This window comes from Anopheles maculipalpis, chromosome 2RL, assembly GCF_943734695.1.
Source record: "Anopheles maculipalpis chromosome 2RL, idAnoMacuDA_375_x, whole genome shotgun sequence".
NCBI classification, from domain to species: domain Eukaryota; kingdom Metazoa; phylum Arthropoda; class Insecta; order Diptera; family Culicidae; genus Anopheles; species Anopheles maculipalpis.
The window spans coordinates 10,106,471-10,127,154 of NC_064871.1; the positions used below are offsets into that span (position 1 = coordinate 10,106,471).

At 43.8% G+C, this 20,684-nt stretch overlaps 2 protein-coding genes across 12 annotated transcripts in view; both read left to right on the plus strand.

Moving 5' to 3' along the window:
• LOC126559365 (AP-2 complex subunit sigma) overlaps positions 1-20,684 on the plus strand; it is a 576,875-nt gene that overhangs the window by 481,338 nt on the left and 74,853 nt on the right. Inside the window, exon 3 of one of the 2 annotated variants that reach the window (XM_050215513.1) lies at positions 13,369-13,378. The exons of the other annotated variant lie outside the window; for it this stretch is intronic. The gene's annotated coding sequence lies outside the window, so the exon portion shown is untranslated. Of the gene's footprint in view, positions 1-13,368; positions 13,379-20,684 lie in introns of those variants that run through there. 2 annotated transcript variants of the gene reach the window in all.
• Positions 1-20,684, plus strand: part of LOC126556989 (peripheral plasma membrane protein CASK) — a 210,257-nt gene that overhangs the window by 119,326 nt on the left and 70,247 nt on the right. For 2 of the 10 annotated variants that reach the window (XM_050212602.1, XM_050212603.1), the window contains exon 1: positions 2-512. The exons of the other annotated variants lie outside the window; for them this stretch is intronic. In XM_050212602.1, coding sequence (XP_050068559.1) covers positions 195-512 — 318 coding nt within the window. In that variant the 5' untranslated portion in view covers positions 2-194. Of the gene's footprint in view, position 1; positions 513-20,684 lie in introns of those variants that run through there. 10 annotated transcript variants of the gene reach the window in all.

A 20,684-nucleotide genomic window follows, 5' to 3' on the forward strand; every position in this document is an offset into this window, starting at 1 on the left:
GCAACGGCGTGCTATAACGCGAGTGTTTCCGGCGCTGCATTGCAAGATTCAAAATATACTCGAGACAATCATCGCCACCGCCAACGCTAAGGTTGCAATGTTCTGGTAGCCAAGAAAATTTCGCCGTGGATCCGTATTGCGGCGGTGGAATCAACAGTGGTGGCCAATGGCCGATACCGAACTGCGGCGGACCGATGTGTCATCATGGTCCCGGACCGGGACTACCGCCGGGAGCGGGCGCGGGACCGGCAGTGGGGCCGGGCGTGGTGGTGGGACCGGGTGCGGCGGGACCAGGGCCCGGCATGGGCACGCTAGTGCACGGTCCCTCGCAGCTGTCCCTGCACGGTCCACCACTGCCACCGCCACCGCTCTGTAATCCGTGCAGCAATACGAACAGTTTTAACTCAGTGCCATTACCGGGACCGTCACGCTGGGGTCCCCGTACATCCTGCCCTGTACATAGCCCTTTCAGAATACGAGTGCCAAACGGTTCAATCTGCTCCGGACATCAGGTAAATAGGATGGGTGGGGTGGGGGAAATTATGCTACCGGAAAGCCAACCGCCCTTGTGCAGAGAGCACTTTCCAGCTAATATTCTGCCCCCTTTACAAACGATCTTAGCATTCGGGTGAACACGCCGAACGAATGTCGAACGCTTGTTTGTTCCGGCGGAAATAATCGACAAACCGATTGAAGTTGTGCGCCTCCGCCAGTCGGGTGGGTGAAGCGTCCATTGAGCGTGGTTAAACGATTCAATTCCAATCGCGGTTGCTCAATACACACGCTGCCTGGGACGGTGATACGCTGATCACAGGCTTAGGACATTGGTTAGCAGATGCTAGGCTCTAATTACGCAAAATGAATTTCAATGAATTTCTCCCGTACCTTCGGCAGGTAGCGGCGCTGAGCCATTGCGAAGGCATTTCTTGGTAATTTTCTCGATTCTAGGAATGAAACTATTTCCAGTCGCAGTAAACCGGTCGAAGAAAACGAGCCGGAAGAGTTTACAATGCAAATAGAACAAATTCTTCACCTACATCGGGGATGAGGGCTCCTAATTCATTCATCAGAATTAGTTATTTGAAGCGGAAGCTGTACGAAAAACGTCTTGTTTTTAATGGGCTCCAAGTTTGTTTACAGTATGGATTGAGGTGTACGGAGCAAAGCAAGGGCTTTTCCTTTCCTTTACCATTTGCTCTCGTCTGCACTTGATCCAATCAGGGCCATTTCTCATATTGGAAAATCTCCCGCAGGAGAGCCAATCGGGAAGTGACCAAATGCTTGAATTAGAACTTTTACACACGCAACCCCGAAACATTCGAAAAGTCTTTTGCGGAGGATGGAGTGAATTAAAATTCATTAGCTTCCTCACCGGGAAAAGGGAGAATGGATAAAGTGCACGGTGTAGATGGGTCGAAAATGGCCGATGTAGGGCATAGTTGTTGAGCGGCCAAAAACTTTCCACTTTCCAATCAGTCCAATCGGCACGACGGATTGAGAGTTTCTGTACCACGGGTGCCCAGTGCTATGCGGCCAGAATTTTAAGTGGGGTGAACTATTACACATTCTCAGATGAGTTAGTGGCTGAGAAAGGAAGTTGAGATGAGTGTTTGAGTAGTTGAGATGTGATCGTTGGCAAGATTTTCAGGATTTTTTTTTTTGGGGATAGAGTTTTTGAATTTGTAAGTCTTTGTTGATCTTAGAGAGGATATCACTCATCTGATGATATGCTTTGGAATTTTCGTTCATGCATGTGTTGTACGAAAGGAAGGATATAATTCAATCTTCTCAAATACTTACCACCAGTCGACAAAGTTGTCAGTCAGCGGTTAAGATAATGGTGTACGACGGGACGGGATCCCTTTGACCAGGCCAGACTTACTAACTGCTGCTGGTTCCAATTTCTCACATCCTCCCAATGAAGACAACTCTATGTTTGCATCCTTATCCATTGGTTAGGTGTGGTCAAGCACGAGCAGAGTTTAAAATTAATTGAATTTAATTATTCATTTAACCGATTTAATTCGTATCCGCTTGGAGCATGGTATGCCTCACTTAGCCATCGCATTGGTTGGGATATGATTAATTTAAAACTGTATGAATAACATCTTGCAAATGTAGTACATTCAGCATTAAAGCGTCAGCCCTATCTGAGAACTGTTTTAAGTAAATAGTCTTATAAATAGTATAAAACAAAGATTTCCCAAGCATCGTATAACCTTTAGAGAAAGTTTTGTTTTGGGGGTTTTTTTTAAATAAAACTCGTTGCCCTTTGCTGAAAATAAACAAATTTGCTGCTGTGCCCAAGACCCATTCCGCTCCGTTGGGTCAGACCGATTTCAGCCCCAAACAACTGTAACGAGCCAAATATCGAACCGCAAAACGTCAACATTATTTTAGGAGCTTCGTGGAAGGTTTTTCCTACCACACTGCATAAATCATGCTACTTGGGCGTTGAATTATTGAATGCTGTCGCTTGTGTGCTTCATTCAAACTTTACCGCCCGTACGGGTCAACCGGGTTGTCAGCCGTCAGCGGTCCTCTAACCCTCCCAGCTTCAAGGGTCTGTCTTGCCCACGATGCTCCTTCGCATGAAACGCTTCTTCGTAACGCTTTCTCTATGTATAGTGTAGCAGCTGTGCCATTCTCAGTATCTCAGCGTCGCTCGTTCTATTGGTATTGCTTTTTTTTCTCCACCCTGGTAACTTCAGCGCAAAAAGGGAAGGTGAGAAATTAGTGTAGATATCTGGGTGACGTGTCTGTTACGGTTACGGGCAAATCGGAACGTACACCATTACTCGCTCCGTCCGTCGTCATCCCGAGGTGTCGTCTAACAACGAATTTGTAAAGCCAGTGTCATTTATCCCAGCAAATCAAGGATTTTCCTTCCTCTACACTAATTGAGTGAGCTGTTAAACGGACGATTTAATGAATGGGACGGGTTTTCCCCGTCCGGCGAGGACACACGGTGTGGTGGTTGTGGTAGCCGGAGACGTAGTAGCGGTTGGTGATCATTAATTATTTCATCTGATTCAGAAGATTTGCTGCCCGGTGCCTTGCCAGGCGAACCCGAGCAATTGGTGAGTGCTTGAAATAAGTGGCAGATATCTATCGGAAAGAAGGACAGGTTAAATTGTTATTTTAATTGATATTTGAGCTAAAGCGGTTTTGCACAACTCGACCAATAATCAAATCACTGCCGTTTGGGTGGCAACTGCCAGGGCAAACTGGGCAAACTTCATTGGGTTGTGAAAGCATTGGAATGCAAAACAAAAAGAGCTTCTTGAATGCAAACCATGCGAAGCATTCATTGGATTGCAATAATGGTAGCTTGCACGCTTTGGATTAAATGGGTTGGAAAAGTTTTTTATATGCAAATTGCGCCATTTTAACGGTAGGTTCTTATTTCTAGGTTCTAGCAGCAGTTGAGCATAATTAATGTGGCTATGTTTTTGAACTCGCAGATTCTAACAGCAACCAAATGTGGTTTCCCATAAGTTATGACGCTTTTCGAGCGGTTGCAAAAAAAACCCCTCATGAACGGCGTGACATTGTTTTGGTTGCTGACATGAAATGCTTTTGGTCAATTATGCAATGCTCCAAGTCTCGATCCGGGTGTGGTACTGCAATCCATTTTTCATCACGGACATGCCGTAACTATTTTGCGGCCAGTTGCGTCGGATGGTTTCTGGTGAAGAGTTGAAGAGTCATTGCTGCTTACTTGCGAAAATGTTGCCGTAAGTTTACAAAAACCATCAACAAACGATGCATATGATTTGCAATCCTATCATAACACGAGCTGTTTTAACAGTGCATAAAATGATTTGGTTTGGTTCTCCGGTGCAACGGCGTACACTGAGCTGTGAAAATAATTGCAATATTTTTCTATCAGATTGGACGATGTGCTATCTTGTGGCGACACAAATTGCAACATTTCCAAGAGTGTCATATGATGGATTCAATGTCGATCGATGATATGCAATGATTAATTTGCATACACTCATGTAAACACAATGGAGTGTGCTCGACAAAATCCTCATCGAAATTCCATTCTCTGGTAGGATTTTCAATGTGGAAATCAGAAAAAATCCACAGCTGGACATTTCATTACAATCACCACGTCACTGAGGGTGAGGACATTTGAAAAAAAAAAAGTTTTCTCTGCCCCCGTCTACGGTACAGCCAATTGCCGATTATTGGCATTCCTCCCCATTTGGATATCACCTTCTGCCCAGTGTAATTCATCGATAGAGTAATGAGTTTTTGTCTTCTCTCCTGTCACTTTATTCTTTCGGGTGCAACTTTACTCCCCAAGGACATACTCGTCGGGAACGGGGATTTTGGTGCGATATTAGCCTACTCGTCTGTGTGTCCGGGAGTCGCTTTCCTGTACCGAGACAGGGTAATCGTCAACGCTCCGCAGTAGTAGAAATTGATGGAAAACTTTTCCAATTTACTCCGTTCGTGTTCTCTGGCCAGTTAGAAAGCGAATCCTAAGTGTTGAATGGATGAGTTTTGGTGTGTGTTTTTTCTTCTCTCAACTCTCCCTACCACCCTTGCCCGCACGGTAAGCCCGATCTTGCCTCGAAGCAGATGAATGGGTTGGACATTCAATGGGTTGGAAGTTTTGTAAATGTTGCGAACAGATTTATCATGCTGTCGACAGGCACCGTCTGCCCAGCGGGCTTACGGTCGATTTGCTTCATTCGCGACAGGACGAATCGAGGCGCGCGTGCGAGCATCCGATCACTTTGTTTGCCCTGTGATGGTAGCGGGACAGCGCGCCAATGCAGATGACACTCAATGTTCGTGCTGGATGTTACGAGTTTTGACTTTCCAGCGTTTAGCCGGTCCGTTTCAGGTTTGGGAGCGAGTCGAATAAAATAAATCTGAAGTATAGTGCAACTTCAGCGCTTGAGTTTTGTGTTCAGGTTGCTTTTTTTTTGCAGGTCGTAGTTTCAGTGCATAGCTTCTAGCGCGCGGAAGTGATTTTTGTAGAGCAAAAGTTTGTCATACGATAAAGATTTTTCCGTGCTTAGAGCAACCAACTCACCAGGCAATTTAAATAATTTTGCCGCCGTTTACACTTCCTGGTTGGATGTGTCCATGGCGCGTGGCATATCACCCCCCCCCCCCCCCCCCCCCCCTATCAAACGGTACACAACTGAACCATCTCTCGTTGTTCAAACTTTCATTGAAAACCAACCCCACCGGCATTTGACATGTCCTCGCAATAGATGCCGATGCAGATGAGGATGGTTGGTATGGTTGACCATTGTTGGGGCCCCGTAAAAGGGCCCCCGGTGGCTGCCGGAAGCCGGCGACAGCTGGGAGCGATTGGCCGTAAATCTTCTTTCGAGGGGAATAAATTTCGAACGATTTGATTTATGATACTGGTGAAGTAAAACCTCCAACACACAGCTACTCATAATGCGGAAAGTGTGGGTGGCATTCCGGGTTAAGTTGAGACCGACCTCCAGCCTCTCGTTCGGCTATAAGCACACAATCATCAATCTGTACGTTAACGAGGTACGCAGCGTAGGGTGAGGCTGGATCGTGCGCTGCTGATGACAGCACGATTTGCATCATTTGCTCGTGGGCTAGAAGATTCGGCCAGCTGCTAACCCTCCTGGGTATTAGCGAGGTGGAAAAAGCGTTTTTACTCACAATTCTATCCCACCCTTTTTTGGCCAGTGGGATGATTAAATTTTGATGATCTAAAGTCAATCGATGCACATTCGGAGTTTGGCTGCTGCCTGGTGAAGGATTGAAGTTTACCGATTCGACCGTGTGCAAATGAAACGCAATGAAAAGCAATTTGGAATGCTTGGGTGTGTGTGTGTGCGCCGGTGGACGAGATGAACGATGAGTGAAGTTTAAATGGCCCTCGTAAAGATCATAAATATTCTAACTGTTGCAAAAGTTTGGTACTTTACACTTTTCATTGAACCGTTTCGGTGGCGTTCGAAAAGAGTACGTCGAATGTTAGTTTCCATTTTTGTCTAGTTTGAAAAAAACTTTTTTAATAGAGCACACGTGCAAATGGGCATCACCAGAAGACGGTGAGTTCTGGTTCCGCCGTTCGCTTCACCTGCCTCCAGAGTGCGTGAAATAGTTCGCATTAGTGGCTTACAAATTCAACAACTTCTGGTCACCGCTAGAATTCGATTGTATGTAATATGCACTCGATGTTGTGCTGGATTCGGTGAAATGAAAATGATATGAAACACATTCAAACAACCCGCTCTATCGGGGTGAAAGTGTGCCAAGCTGTCGAACGTCCTGTGCTATCGAGCTTGTTCAAGTGAGTGTGTCTCGCTTTCGGAACGACCTGTTGATAAGGCGATAACTTGCGACGGTTAACGAAGCGATTGTTGTTGATGTTATGCCCCGGTCCTGTTGGTGCTGTTGGACCAAAGTGGGATGGACCATCGACCGATGCGCTCGGATGGTTCCTTTCATGCGTTCCAGCATTGCCGGAGAAGAAACGCATGGTACAGCCGCAAGAGGGAGAACATTTACTAACCGGACGGACGTACATTTTTCCAACGATGGCTATGGCGGATGTAAACAAGGTCCTTACCGGCAACGCCGTAGTTGTAATAGCTGATCGCTTCGGGCATGTGCACCGACCGGGTTGGCCGAGAGTGCCAATTAAAGATGATAATAGAGAGGCAGAATTTACGGCGGAATGACCTGCACTAATGATGCCGGGTTACAGCAGTTAGATAGCCTGCTGCTGCTGTATCTCGGCTTCAATCGTTTGGTGGCGTGTAACGGTCGTCAGTAACACTGCTTTGCACCGTGCTGTGAGTTTGCCTATTATTGAGTCATTTTGCTTATGGGTCCTTTTGTGTAGTGTAGCTAGGGACACAGAAGCGCCAATGCCAAAACGCGAACCACAGCCAGACTACTGTCGCACGCGTGGGGTAGGTCAGCAAACGGAATGACAAGAATCTTCCACCATTGGTTTTCAAACAGATTTTGTCCATTGGCAATGATAATCACAACCGCGTAAGTGCAAAAAGGATGCTTCATTTATGTTTATCAGCTATTTGCAAGCTACTGCTGCATGGTTTTATTATTGGAACAATTCTAATAAATGGAAACTGATTTATTGCAGCATAGCGATCAAAGTGCTACGCTAATATCGATTCATTTGAATAAATCGAGTGCCCTGCCTAAGCCACAGTGTGAAAGATTCTCTACTGCCTAGGGGATATACAAAATCAAATTGAAAAATGCAGGTGCCAAGTTACATGAGTACAATAAACACTAGTGCACGATAGCTCCCTGGGGAGCAAGAATTTCATATTCCAATCCCAAGAATAGCAATGCTTTCGGGTCTTTCGAGAATTCATATGTGGTACGTGTGTAGTTTTTAATTAACCAGAGCCGTTCCATCAAGCCGAAGAGCTGGTAAAACCACTATTGGTATGAAATGAAGTAGTACCACTGGAAGACTGGAGCAAGAAAATGGTGATCGAAATTCTTCATCCAACAATAGATAGTGCTGCTGTTTTTCCTTTGAATAACGATTGCAAACGGGAAAGGAATTCCAAACAGCTTCAAAAGGATAGGCGATTCGAACGGGGGATATCGAAGGGTTTTTGGAAAATCTGTGCATTTCATCAATCTTTTCATGAGTAAATAGACTTTTGATTCTGACATCAATTTCCAGCCAAAGCATCATCGGTCGTATGATGCAAGAGCATGCGGTAAGAACCATTTACATACAATTTCAGCAATGTCTGCAACACAAGAAGGTAAAGGATTTGCCTCACCAAGGATTCCTACCAGACACATTTACTTAATTCGTTTGGCATCGGTTCAGCTGAGGTTGGCTGTTCTTGTAAACCACACCGCATTTTATGTAACAATTTTCCAATAAACTTACCCGTAGGAACGCACTACATAATTGTCAGCTTTCTATGTCTTCGTTTGCCCTCCCGATAAACGAAACGACAACTTGCCATTGCGCTGCTAGTGATTGAGCTACTGCTATGGCATCTCAATCTCAGACAGTATCCATTTGAGTACAATTGGTAACGGAATGTCTTCATGTTTGTCGGAATACTTTTCCGTCTGTTAAATTCTGGGCGTGTCACCCACGCTGCTAATTTCGGTGAGGGTAGTTTAGGGCCGAAGCAAAATATTATTTCATTGCTGGAAATGCTTTTCTCATCACGCCAACACGCTTCGACAGCAGAATCTCAAAGTGGTGCGCCGTGAATGGCAGATCCCATAACTTCATCTTCACTACAGTCAGCATAATTTGCTAATGCGGGGGGGAAATGTTATCAGTGTAAGCCGGTTAGAATCATTCCTTCGGTGGGTATCACGTGAATCTTTGATATTTCTGTTCCCCTCAGATTTGGAGTCTTTCTTTTTACACCTATGTTAAGTTGGTTGCCCCATGTCGGTTTAAGAACAGCGGCTTAAAACGCTACTACGTTCGATTCTCGTTAAGACCCGGTCACACAGATCGTCCTTTAAATTTCTTTTTAAAACAGATTCCTTGACCGTAACAAATGCCAAACCAGCAAGCAAGGAGATTTAAGGAAAATTTTCTCACCCAGCCTGTCCAGGGTTGGATGAACCGAACAGACCAGGGAGTACGTGCAGATGACACCGAAGCTCGTGCAGAGATAAAAATAATTAGTCTCTTTTTTGAAACTCCCCGCTAAAAGCCGTAGCCGGGACAAATTAGACTGCTCTGGCGCGATAAATGCTGGAAGCTGGAAGATTGGCAAATAAATCTGAAAGTTTCCAGTGTCTGGTTGAAATACGTTTCCGTGTCTGGTGCTTTTTTAAGTGTATATATGTGTGTGTGAGTCTGACTCCCTAGTGTCGACTCATTTCTTACTTTTATTGCCGGCTCTGTCCGTGCTAATAGCCGATCATGGAACATCCAGCGGCGGACAGGAGAAGGAATGCTCTGGAACGAAGCGGTTTCCGTCTTAATCATTTTTACACCCACCGAGTTCGAAGGTTGTTTCGCGGCAAAAGAAAACGATAAAATATGCTGCAGCATCGTCTGACTTTCTTTGAAGACGCGCGGAAGCGGATAGAAAGCGGGAGCCACGACAAAACGGGCCATACGGCACTGCTACGACTGCTGTTGCTGCTATGCGCTTTTTTCCTGGTGCTCCCTCGTGACTTGCTTTGCTCGGTGTGTCATTGTTTTTTTTTGCCGTTAGTGTAGGAATTAAAGTTTCATTAAATTTCCTGCTCATTACGAACGCGGTGGCATCAGTTTCCGCTTTTCATTTTTTCACATGCCACACCGGACCGGGTTGTAGATGATGGTTCCGGTTTCTCTGTTTGCTTTTACTGCCATGGGTTTCGGAATTTCGTTCTCATCTTGATTCGGTGACTCGGGTTGGCGATGGGAAGGTTTTCATCTTCCACTCACCAGGCTTCTTAATCGGCTTATCTTGCAGAGTGAGTAAATTGTTTTCCTCGCTCTATTCTTACCCTTAGATTTTTCGCCGAGAAACGTACCACACCGTTGGAGAATGCAACAAAGAGTTTGCAATGCCAGACGGATTCACTCCAGAGATGCGTGACCTAACTTTCTGCGTAGAGAAAATGGTAGAGCTTGTGTACTTTATTTATGAAAAGTTTATAACTTGTTGTCCGCCAGTTTGGGTTAAGGATTGTGGTGTGAAGATGGTTGAGTTTGATTTGAGGTGCTTATGTTTTGTTCTTTCAACAAAAACAAAACATTTTGTGAAACATTTTAATAGTCTATAATTTAAAAACCTATGAAAATAAGTTTCAAAAAATCCAAATGAGCAAAGAAAAACCAATGCAAAAAGCAACTTTGTTGTCAAGTGAATTTCCACAATTTTTTGCAACTCATTTGTTCATTGTTGTGTCATTCATGTGCCTGATCAAACCATTATCTAGTGTTATCTAACGTTGCCGATAGTGCGGAAAATTAATTAAAGCTCCTATCTTCTTCCCGTTCGCTGAACGGAAAAGCTTTTGCCCTTAGCGTTGGCGTGTACAGAACACAACTTTTCGATATCGGAATAAAGAAGCTATTTTTTCTGCCCATATCAATATGTGCTGACCCCTTGTAACGAATGCTATTTGAATGCACAGATTGGACACGATACTAAAACGAGATCCTTTTGTATGCACATGATCCACCTCTGCCTGTTCCGCTGTGTTATGTCATATTGAACTGTGTGCCAGAGACCACGCACACAGAAATACAGCGCAAGAGAAGCAAAACGACAGATACGGTATCCGATGAACTGCTTCCGTTGACTTCGTTCGTTTGGAGCTAATTTCCGTTCGCTCGCTCGCGGGAATCATATCAGTTCTGTCGTTCTTTTGACTAGGCTTTTGGCGAACCAACCTCATCGATTCGAATTGACCAGATTGACATTTTTTTTTTTTTTGCTGTTGTATACTTCATTACCCAAATGACAAAGGTAGCAGAAGCAGCAGCAACATTTCTATCACACACGTGTACTTTGTCGCACACGTAAAAAAATCCTTCATCCCTTAGAGCCATTGTCGGAGGCACAGGAGAAGAGGTCCATCATTTAGCGCGATGTGTCGATAAAAAAAAAAGCTGCACGAAAGGTCGGAAAAACCTTGTCACACAGGGTCATGTCATAAATATGAATGACGGTGGCGGCAGCTCCAGTTTCAATGGCCAGACTTCCATTTTTTTTTTTTTTTTTTTTTTTTGGTCGCCGAACCCAACATGCTGTCCATGTCATCTTCCGAGTAGCTTCCTTTCGGCTGGCAGCCGACCTAAAATGGCCATCCCTTTCATTGTCCCCGCGACATTCGCACGCTGCCGTTGAAACACTTTCGGTTTGTTTTCGGCGTTGAAAGCAGGCATCTTCCTTGCTGGATTATTATTATTTTTTAAAGAGGAAAACGGTGCGCCAAAGTTGAGATGGTGGTTCTCAACCGAACGGTTGAAATGCCACGATCATATCATTGTGCCGTAAGGTATTGAGCGATAGGAGAAGTTGCTTGGAACACAAAATAAAAGGAACATGATGCAAACGTTCTGTCGGAAGCGAATCACAAACAGAAGGGGGGACCCACGGTGCTCGGGAATGTAAGGTTGGAAAATGAACTACTATGAGGAAAATGGTGGCAAGATGTGGGTTTGTGTATGTGTGTGTGGGTTTGTGCTTTCTTTTTTTGTTGTTCAACAACAACAAAAATCATCAGCGAGCATGATAATGTCATCAGTGGGCTGGAAACTGTCCTGATATGATTGATGTTACAACAGGCTATCGAGCGATTTCTTTCAATTGACGCTCCAGCGAGTAGGTGGATGAGGTTGGCTGTAAACATCAAACCGGAAAAGGGTGATGTTCATTATTAAAAAATATGCTTAAACATTCTACAACAACATTAAAAAAATTGTACATATTTGAGATGGATTTCTGTGGAAATAGAATTGAACGCAGAACAACATTGTCAAGCTTTATACTTGACTTGATATTTTTGAAGCACATACATTTCAATCGTTTCATATTTTAATGCCATGTATTCCAAGAATATAGAAAAATCGAATTCATCTCACTCTGCAATGTGCTATGAATTGATAGTATAGATAAAAAAAGGAACTTATTGTTAGTCAGGATTCCTCGAACAGCATCAAACGTCAGCAGAAGTGTATTTAATAAACATTCAGCTTACGGACTGAATACGGGAGATACAATTTATCAAACACATTGCACAAAGGGCAGCACAGCAAGCAGGCTCCGTGCTCGTGTTTGATACGTTTGTCCCGAGGGCAATCACACAACTCCCGCACAGCGCACCACAAACCATAAACAGCGTTCGATGGTTCTCCAAAAAGGTATCCAGTTTAGCCGGTGGAAATCAATATCCGGTGTGGGTTTTTGTTTTCCATCGGCATAATTTGCAGTGCAAAGCCATCACCTCCTTCTTCTTCGTCTTCAAAAAGGGATACCTGCGACTGCGATACATTATTTCCGTCCCGCTCAAGGCAATATTCCCCAGCATCTGATCCTGTTTGCCGACGGGAACCGTAGTGTCCGCACAACGAACGCGTCAACTGTTCTTGCGCAAGCAGGAGTTCCGAGATGAAGAACCCGGTGTGCTGTGCTGTATGGCCAGTTACCCGAACGGTTCCCGTGGGAGGTGCGCATCTAAATGTGCATCTAAATCATGCTTACTTAATGGAAGCCGTAAGCATTCGTCGGTAACCCCCGAGTTGGCAAAGTGATTGGAGTACTCTTCGGCGTCGAATATCTGCCCACTGCCGCAAGCAAAAGAGGTGTTGGCGCAAATGGACGAGCAACAAAAAGCAACAACAACAAAAAAACTCAACCACCTAGCCAAGGGTTAATGCATTTTCCAAACTCTAGCCAGAATTTAGTACTCCACTACACTCGTTTCAACAGGGGATGGAAGTTTACGGCCCAAAAGGCTACAATAAGCTGATGATTGAATCCTCTGCTAGGATTTCGAACGAATTCGGTCTGGGTCGATATTAAGGATAAAACCTTTTTTTTTTCTAAATCATCAAACATTGTTTGGTCTAGGCCGCCTGTTGTAAGCTTTACGTTGAGTTTATTACAGTTGCGTAGCCGAAAAACTTTATCACCGTCGGGAATCTGTACGTGTTCGATACTGTTAACGAAGGGCAAACATTTTACAGTAATTAGTTAACGCTTTTTTTTGTTTAAAAATAGAATGAAAAATGATTAAACTTTACACACCAAAATCACCTAATTAGCATTTTGCAAAACATCAAGCTCACTCACTATCAGTCTGCCTTCATCATCAATTGTTTCCGTAATGGATTGTTTGTGATGGTTTTTAGCGAACTGTGACGGGTGATAGATAATGCAATGATTAATGATTCCAAACACAATCGCTCGTTAGAAGTGTTTCGGATGTTTTTATCTCAACCGAAATTGATATTATTGGCGAATTCAGCCGGAAAATGGTATCATTGATTTGTCACTTACATTAGACTAATTGAGCCGTGTCGTTTTCTGTAACGTTACAAGTGACGCATCATTTGAGGTGAAAGGCGACTTCAACGCTAAACTTCAATTCATAGTGATCCTAGCACTAAAAGGTCTCCAAAATGCCAAGGCAACAACAGCGTGCACCATTTTTGCCGAGTCTTGGAAATCATTCGAACGGGAAGGATTCAATCCGATTGCAACATATTATACATTCTATCTTACTCGCATCCTACAAACAGCTGTATCGGTTATCAAACGGAGCTCGAGGGGTAATACGATATAATATTCTACATCGTATGATTGATATCGGAGAACGATAAGGTTTCTTCTGCTTCGGAATGTTTTACATCCTCATGTGCTTTCTTGTGCTTCTTGTACAGCGTAGTGGGCGCGCGCCGTTGCTGCCTACATTCAGGCGCTTGTAATGAATGGCAGATCTTGGGAGGGGATGGATAGTAGCTTAACCAGCAATCTCTTCCCCACTCCAGACAACGGACTAAGCGTCTTAAGTATTGAGGCGGATAAATGCAAAAGTCAGGAATTCAATTTCCTTTCCTGTGTGTCTTGCAACCATCCATATACGATGGAGCTGTCCCCGTCGGCTAATGGTTTGGTGCTGTGTAAAACCACGCCGTTGCTCCCTCACATACACACACACACATATGGTGTGCATACTTTACAGCTTAGCAAATAGTGTACCGAGAGCAGGGAGAGTGTGTTTGGAGGGTGCGTTTTACGATGCCCAGGTCCAACCTCCAGCCTCCAAAAGCCGCCATGGAAGGAATTTCCATCTCGGTACTCTGATTTATCATTCGGCTCTTTATCTGATGGGAAATGCATCGTCTTTTCATATCCCGCATCGCGGCGCAACTCACAGCCCCCCTCCCCCCACCCCCTCTCCCACTCAACCACCACAGAAGTAGCATGGACATGTATGTTTACGCATGTACACCGTCATGTGGAGTAAAAGCGCTCAAAGAAACAATGCCAGAAGCAAGCGACTGTTGTGTGTGAGTGTATGTTACGCTTCGTTGGCAAAGCTCATTTGTTTTTGTTTTCCGTGTCGTTGAAGAGCATTCGCATCTAACGGACATGGAGCTGAAGGAAGCACAGGCAGTCCGCAGCCGACTTTGTAGAGTGGAATTATTGCAGCGAACGAGCGAAGGATTTCGCTTCCATTTCCACTTCAAGAAGTGACGGAGCAAACAGTTACGTAACCGTGAGACTCATTTGCCCGTGTATGCCCCCTTTTTTGGCGGATCCCTGGACGAGCCGGGAAAAAGCCCGCTTCACTTTCTGCACATTTTCCGCAGCAAAACTAAAAACGGTTTTCCCTGACTGCGATCTTGGTCGCGGGTTTCGCTGAGCCGCTTTCCAGCTTGAACGGAACCGAACCATTTTGGGGTGTGGTCGTGGTTTTCTTTTTCACTCCCTCATTTCTCGCTGCTAGCCCTCCCCGTTCCCCTTTTTTCACATACCGGTTTCATCCTTCTGCTTCCAGCAGGCGCTTGGGCCGCTTACCTGGCGCGCGTATCCAGGCGGCAAAGTATTTAATTAGGATCGCGGAATGTTTAGAGACCGAAAGGAGATTTATTTATTTTTTGCGTTTCGAGGTTTTTCTTTCTTCCCCTGTACCTCGGTGTGTTTTGTGTGTCCCGGGAAACGCCGGAAAATTTAACAGCTAACGACGCAATGAAATTAGCAGACCGACTACTGGTGCCTGGACTACTGGCCTGGTCCTAGGTCAGCGAACAACACAGCTAGGCGAACACAGCTAAACGAGCGGTTGGCAGCTGGGGTTTTGCTGGTTGACTGCAAAATAATTACAAATATTTAAATTAAGTAAAATAATAGTGCCTCATTTTACAGCCTTCTCGATGTGCGTTCTTTGGGCGTGGGCAAGGAATGTTTCTGGTTATTGAAACCTGAATCTGTTATTATTAAAGTTGATCGTACTCCGGGCACTTGTACCCGTGTGAGTAAACAGTTAAACTGCATAGTTCTAGGTACTATTCTAATAGCTTTCAGCATGTTATTCGTCCTTGGTTATATCAATTAGTAGATGTTAGTAACACAAAACTAAACCTACCAGAGAAATAGAGCACAATAAAATGGGTTCTCTGAAATATGTTCAACGGATACATTGATAAGCCTGGAGCATGATTAATTTGATTTATTTACATTTGCCACTCCATTTGAACCATGGTTTGTACAATTTGCTTAATTAATTAGGCAAAATATTAGCTTCAATACGTTTCGCAGCAGCGACAGAAGCTGTTGGGCACTTAGTCAATGTTTTCTTGGAGAACTTTTTGTTTCAACATTGACATGAGGCGTTAAAAGACTGCAGAGATCGTGACTGGAATGTTGAACAGTTTTGCCTGACTTTTCGATGCTGCACCATACTGCCGATACTGCGAATGTTGTTAGACAAAACAGGAGTCGGTGTATTTTTTTTTACTGGCTTAATGCATTTTATCGTTGTGCTCGAATGTACGTTTTACTTCTTGTCCTGGGTTTGTCTATTTTTTTTTTTTAGCCCCACACAAGGACTGACAAAGAAAATATTAAACACAAAGTCCGCACAAATGTCTGCCAGGGGCTTTATTGATTGATTTGCCGTTCGGTGCACTCATTCGCCCGCTTTTCGTGTTAGTTCAATCAGCTCCATTCGCTCAATTGCAGCTCATTATTGGAGCGCTGCTAGTGATTCGTACGCTTCAAGGACATGTTTTCGTTTTGGCGCTTGGTTCGTTAATTAAATTTTCCTGCGTTCTCCGATCCGAAGGCGCATTTTCGGAAGGTGGCAGAAAATTGAATAAGTGGCACTATAGTGTACGGGGCGCTATTGTTTAGGCAATAACGCCCGTGCCCGTACGCGCCCATGCCCACGCCCACGTAGGGGTAACGGGAGCGGCTGACTCTATTCCTGGGCTCATTGTGTTTCCGCGCTGGTGGAAACAATACAAATGCCACGGGGGAAGGTCGTTTTTGTTCAGTGGTCCTGGCGCGCAGCGGACAGTATTTTTACCCGGTGGATCGGATAGCGATGATCTGGGATCGCTGGTGCGTTTTATAGCGCGTCGTTAAGGCGGCCGAAGCATTGGCTGTGCGTGGAGCATCGTGCTGTTTTGGATGGAAATGATCTCCCGTACAGTCGATTCATGCGCCGTGGAAAAAATATACAGATCTAAAGGGCACGATAGAAGCGACGGATGCCTGAGGGCGCTATTTATCTTGTCGCCCTTCATCGGGCTACTATATTTTCTGGCCATGGTTAGGCTGACGAAAAGTTTATCGGTGCGGTAATGGGATGTGACGCGCATTGAAAAACTCCACCAAATACCCAAATAAACAACTGGCCATGGTCGACTTTTGCTTAATTAATTTCATTATTTACCAAATTCCATTATTTACCAGCCTATCCTGTCAACCCGGCTTTCGTGTGCGGCTCAGGTGATTTGCGTGTTGATGCCTATCTGCACTTTCACACAGCGCTGAAGTATTTATGTTTGCTTATTTGAGCTTAGAAAGGTTTTTTTTTTCGCAAAACATTACCGGTGGATGAATGGAAGATGCGAAAAATTGCAAGTAAAATAGATAAATAGTATTGTTATGTGGACCGGTGGTGGAGGTGACACGGGCGCCGGACCTCAAAATCCGGGGTTCAAATCCCATTCGAATCGTTCCCCCGAAATGATCACAAACTATCCAACTACGTGCTTATCAGCAAGCCTAGTAAGCCATTAGTTGGACGGTGGTGTCATGAAATAGGTCGCTAAGTAGAAGAAGAAGCAGTATTTTTATGCGGGATTAAGTTTAATTTGTTGTAGAATTGAAATTTATGACGGTTGTTAATAAAATACCCTTAACTCATGATCTTTTCTTTTCTCTCCTTTTTTGCAGGTACGTTTCATGATTAAGCGAAATTCATGTAAGACAATTTGTTCAAACTTTTTTTTTCTACAAATAAGTATTACCAAACATAAAGCAATTAAGAAATTCTGCTTCATGCTCAGTCTGTTATGATGAATTTTAACTAGAAATCATCCTTGGCCAGAAGACAAAACATGACCGTTCTAAATGATTTGTTTCATGTGGCAGTCTAAAGCACAAAAAGCAGTCTAAAGATAAAAAATTGAAATCTCATCTCAAATACAATTCCCCACCCCTCCTCCCCTATAATTTATGTGAATTCGTCAAAGAGCAGTGTTCCAAATCTGGAATGCAAAACTTTCCAAAACTGCCCCAAGCAAGCAATTTGTCACCGAATGCGTATTCGTTGTACTGGTTTCGTGTGTTTCGTGTTCTTCAGGTTTTCAACTGTCAACCAAATGTCCTTAATATGGCTTTTTTATTGTTTTTTTTTGCTATCCACTGCTTCGGTTGGAATTTCTCAGGTTCATTTAGGCTGCACCTATGCCCCGAAGGCTGCTTATTCGTTGCTCTGTCTTTTTAGGCAGTGCTACATCGAGCTTGACCGCTTGGCTGCTATGCTATGGCATTGAAATGGAGAAATATTTGTCATTTTGGCAAATGAAATGTTACTACTGTTCTAGTCCTTACTCTCCCCACCAGCACAGATGCTCGAGGCTGTTAAAATCAAGAGCAATCTGCTCTTTATCTTTTTCGGTATGCCTTTTGAGCAAGTGATCCTTTCCAGCGACCATTCGTTGATAGCTGTCCGGTTTCCGTTATTTGACAGGAAGAAAAAACGGCATAAAAGTGATATGTATTAAACTGGAAACCACTGATCTTAAGACAAGCAGGCGCAACGAAAATCGTCTTCGACAGGAACACGTGCCAAGGCAGGAAACGAAAAACCAGAAAACGATACAAAAACCGACGACGTATCCGTTTGCTTTTTTTTATCTATTCCTGCAATCGGTTTTCTGGGTGATTCACAGCAAATAAAATGAAAGAGAGAAACAAAAACAGACATCCGGGAGAAGAAAAAAATAACGAACGAACCAAGCGGCAGCTTTTGCGATAGCATTAAAACACGGGAATCGTCGCCCGGGGCGGTCGAGAGATAAGAAGTTGTGTAATTTGTCAAGCGGGATGTGATCAGACCTTTTGCAGGATGAAATTTTAGCCATATTTTTCTCGGTGCCATTTTGTTTCGTGTTTTTTTGTTGTTGTTGTTGCTCGCGCGATGACAAGAGTCGTAGTGGTGTGAGGTGTTAGCGGATCGACTGGAGTAGAAGCAAATGCTTAAAAGCGAACGAGATAAGCTAAAGCGCGACTGAGTCGTTAAACGCTCTACGCCTGATAAACCCGTGATGAAGTGATGATAGCTTTCGCGAGGTGCCTAGCAGTGCTTTAAATTCGAACCTCCAGACCGACACGGGAGCTCAGCAAGAGAGCAATCGTCATTACAAAGGAGTATTGACTGGAGAACAGCTTACCTCCCGCGTTCAAGATTGTTTACTTGCTATGGCTGATTGGTAGGCACACGAATGCCGTGCCAAAAAGCAGATGGGAGAATTCTCATTACCTTCATGTCGTTTGGTATTGATGGACCGTGCACCGATGTGGAGGGGTAGCTTATGCAAAAACGATATTTCTTTCGCACGGAGGCTTGGGAACGGATTCAGCAAACGATCAGGAAAAGTAATTACTCACGCAAAGGCTCGGCGTCTGCAATGGAAGCAGAAAAATTCGACAGAAGCTCATTAAGCAAGAGGAAATTTCTTGCTCAGTAGAATGCTGTACACGTGTGTAGCATATTTCTGTCCTAGTTTCATGGCTGATATGTTTCTTTGAACACGATAATGGACTGGTCAAGCTATTAGCCTATTACAAGCTTAGGCCGGTAAACGAGTAATGCAACGAGACTGTTGCTAGATACTTTGTGGCTCGGAAGCTAAATTTATGAGAGTTGTGTTGATATAGCTAAACAGGCAGACAGAATTACCGTTCGACTGTGAAATCGGTCAACTAATCGCTTGCTTGACGGGTACAGCTGCAGCGAGCTTGAGCGACGTTTTCTAGCTTCGAAATACTATCCATCAATCATAATCCAATAGAAACGATTCAGTTAATGGAAAATGAATAGAGACGCCTGCAGGCCATTTTCATTGACTGGTAAATTACTAAAACCGTACATCCCATTCGCAGATAACCACTTGAACGGGTGCTTAATTGCCATTTCTGGTGGATAAATAGCTATTACACAAGTGGATGAGCAGCAGATTGATAAAACCGTTCTCGAATTTCCACAGTTTTCTCAATATCTTTTTTTTTACTCAATTGATTTTGTACACAAATTCAATTCATGATTTGTTGTTTTTTTTTTTTTTAATTTCCAAGTGCAAGTTCCTAGCACTTCCAAACGCAAAAATAGGCGCGGCCGTGCCTAACTTCACATTCTACGAAATGAATCCAATTAGTGGGTTATTCGATTGGTGAATATTTAACTTTTTCGCACATTCCTACCGGATAGCTGCACATCGCTGGCGGCCATTGATGTTCCGGTAAATAAAAAAACAATCAATCCTGGCCAGCGTTTTCGGTTACAGCATAGGGCTTTCGGGTGAAATTATCCAATTAAATTTTCCTGCTTCCATTTTGTTGTATTTTTGTGTGTCTTTTGTCACTTTCAGTGCAGTGTGTTTTTACTCCGCTCCGTGATGATGCGGAGGGGTTTTTTTTTGTTGCAACAGGAAAACCAATACCTTTGTGACGTTCAAGTATTATGTTTGGGAAAGGTGGAAAAAGTCTAAAGATTGATCAGAAAAATTCTGGCATATTTTGCTGTCTTTTAAAAGAAGTGTAATATAATAGAGAAAGATGAGAATCGCTATTGAAAAGTGTTTTTAGGCCACTTTTATTCGGCGATTTAACGGTGAAAGGAATTTCCGGACATTTGCTTTTGCTGTGGTTTAGCAAGAAGAAAAAATAGATTTTGATATTTTGAATAGAAAATGGAAAGAAAACGTTTGTAAAAGGAAATTTCTTGGAAAAATATATTTTGTTACAAAAAATGACTATAAAGCCAATAGAGTGTATCTTCGGCATGATGTTTCTCTTTTCAATCTTGGGCATGATAAACATGATGATTCAAAGCATCATTGGCAACCAGAAAATAATAATCTAATGCTTAGGACTATTGAAACAAGGTGAATTTAAGTATCTTTATAGTTTCGTTTGTAAATTTATGGATGTGACCGTATCCCACACTGGATGTCCCATTCCCCAAAAATAAGAAATGTAAAAACTTTATCTTGAAAACATGATGTATTAAACATTGTGTAAGATACATAAAAAACAATGCTCCCACACGCTTATCACGTGCTTCGTAGCGTAGCGAATAATTTAACTTTCCTTTATCTCGAGCACCACCGCTGCCATTGGAAAACCTGTGCAGTCCTTTTTTCTTTTCTTGACGAGAAGAGCTTTCTCGGCTACAGAAACACTCATCCCCAACACCCGGTACCTGTGGCCGGAACGATAAGAATAACGATGGCGACACGGTGTGTGCGTGTGTATTGTTCCTTCCTGATGAGGACGCCGACAATGGAAGACAACGGCATCCCAAGTGTGTTGTTGTTCCCTCGCAACGGAGTGTGCCCAGTGTTTGTGGGGCTCGTGAGCGATTGTTTACATTTCATTAGAAGCAAAAAATCGATTTTACACTTTGCTCCAAGGTCCTGTGGGCTTGTGTACCCCTTCTCTTTTCGAGGGATTAATGGAAAGGCA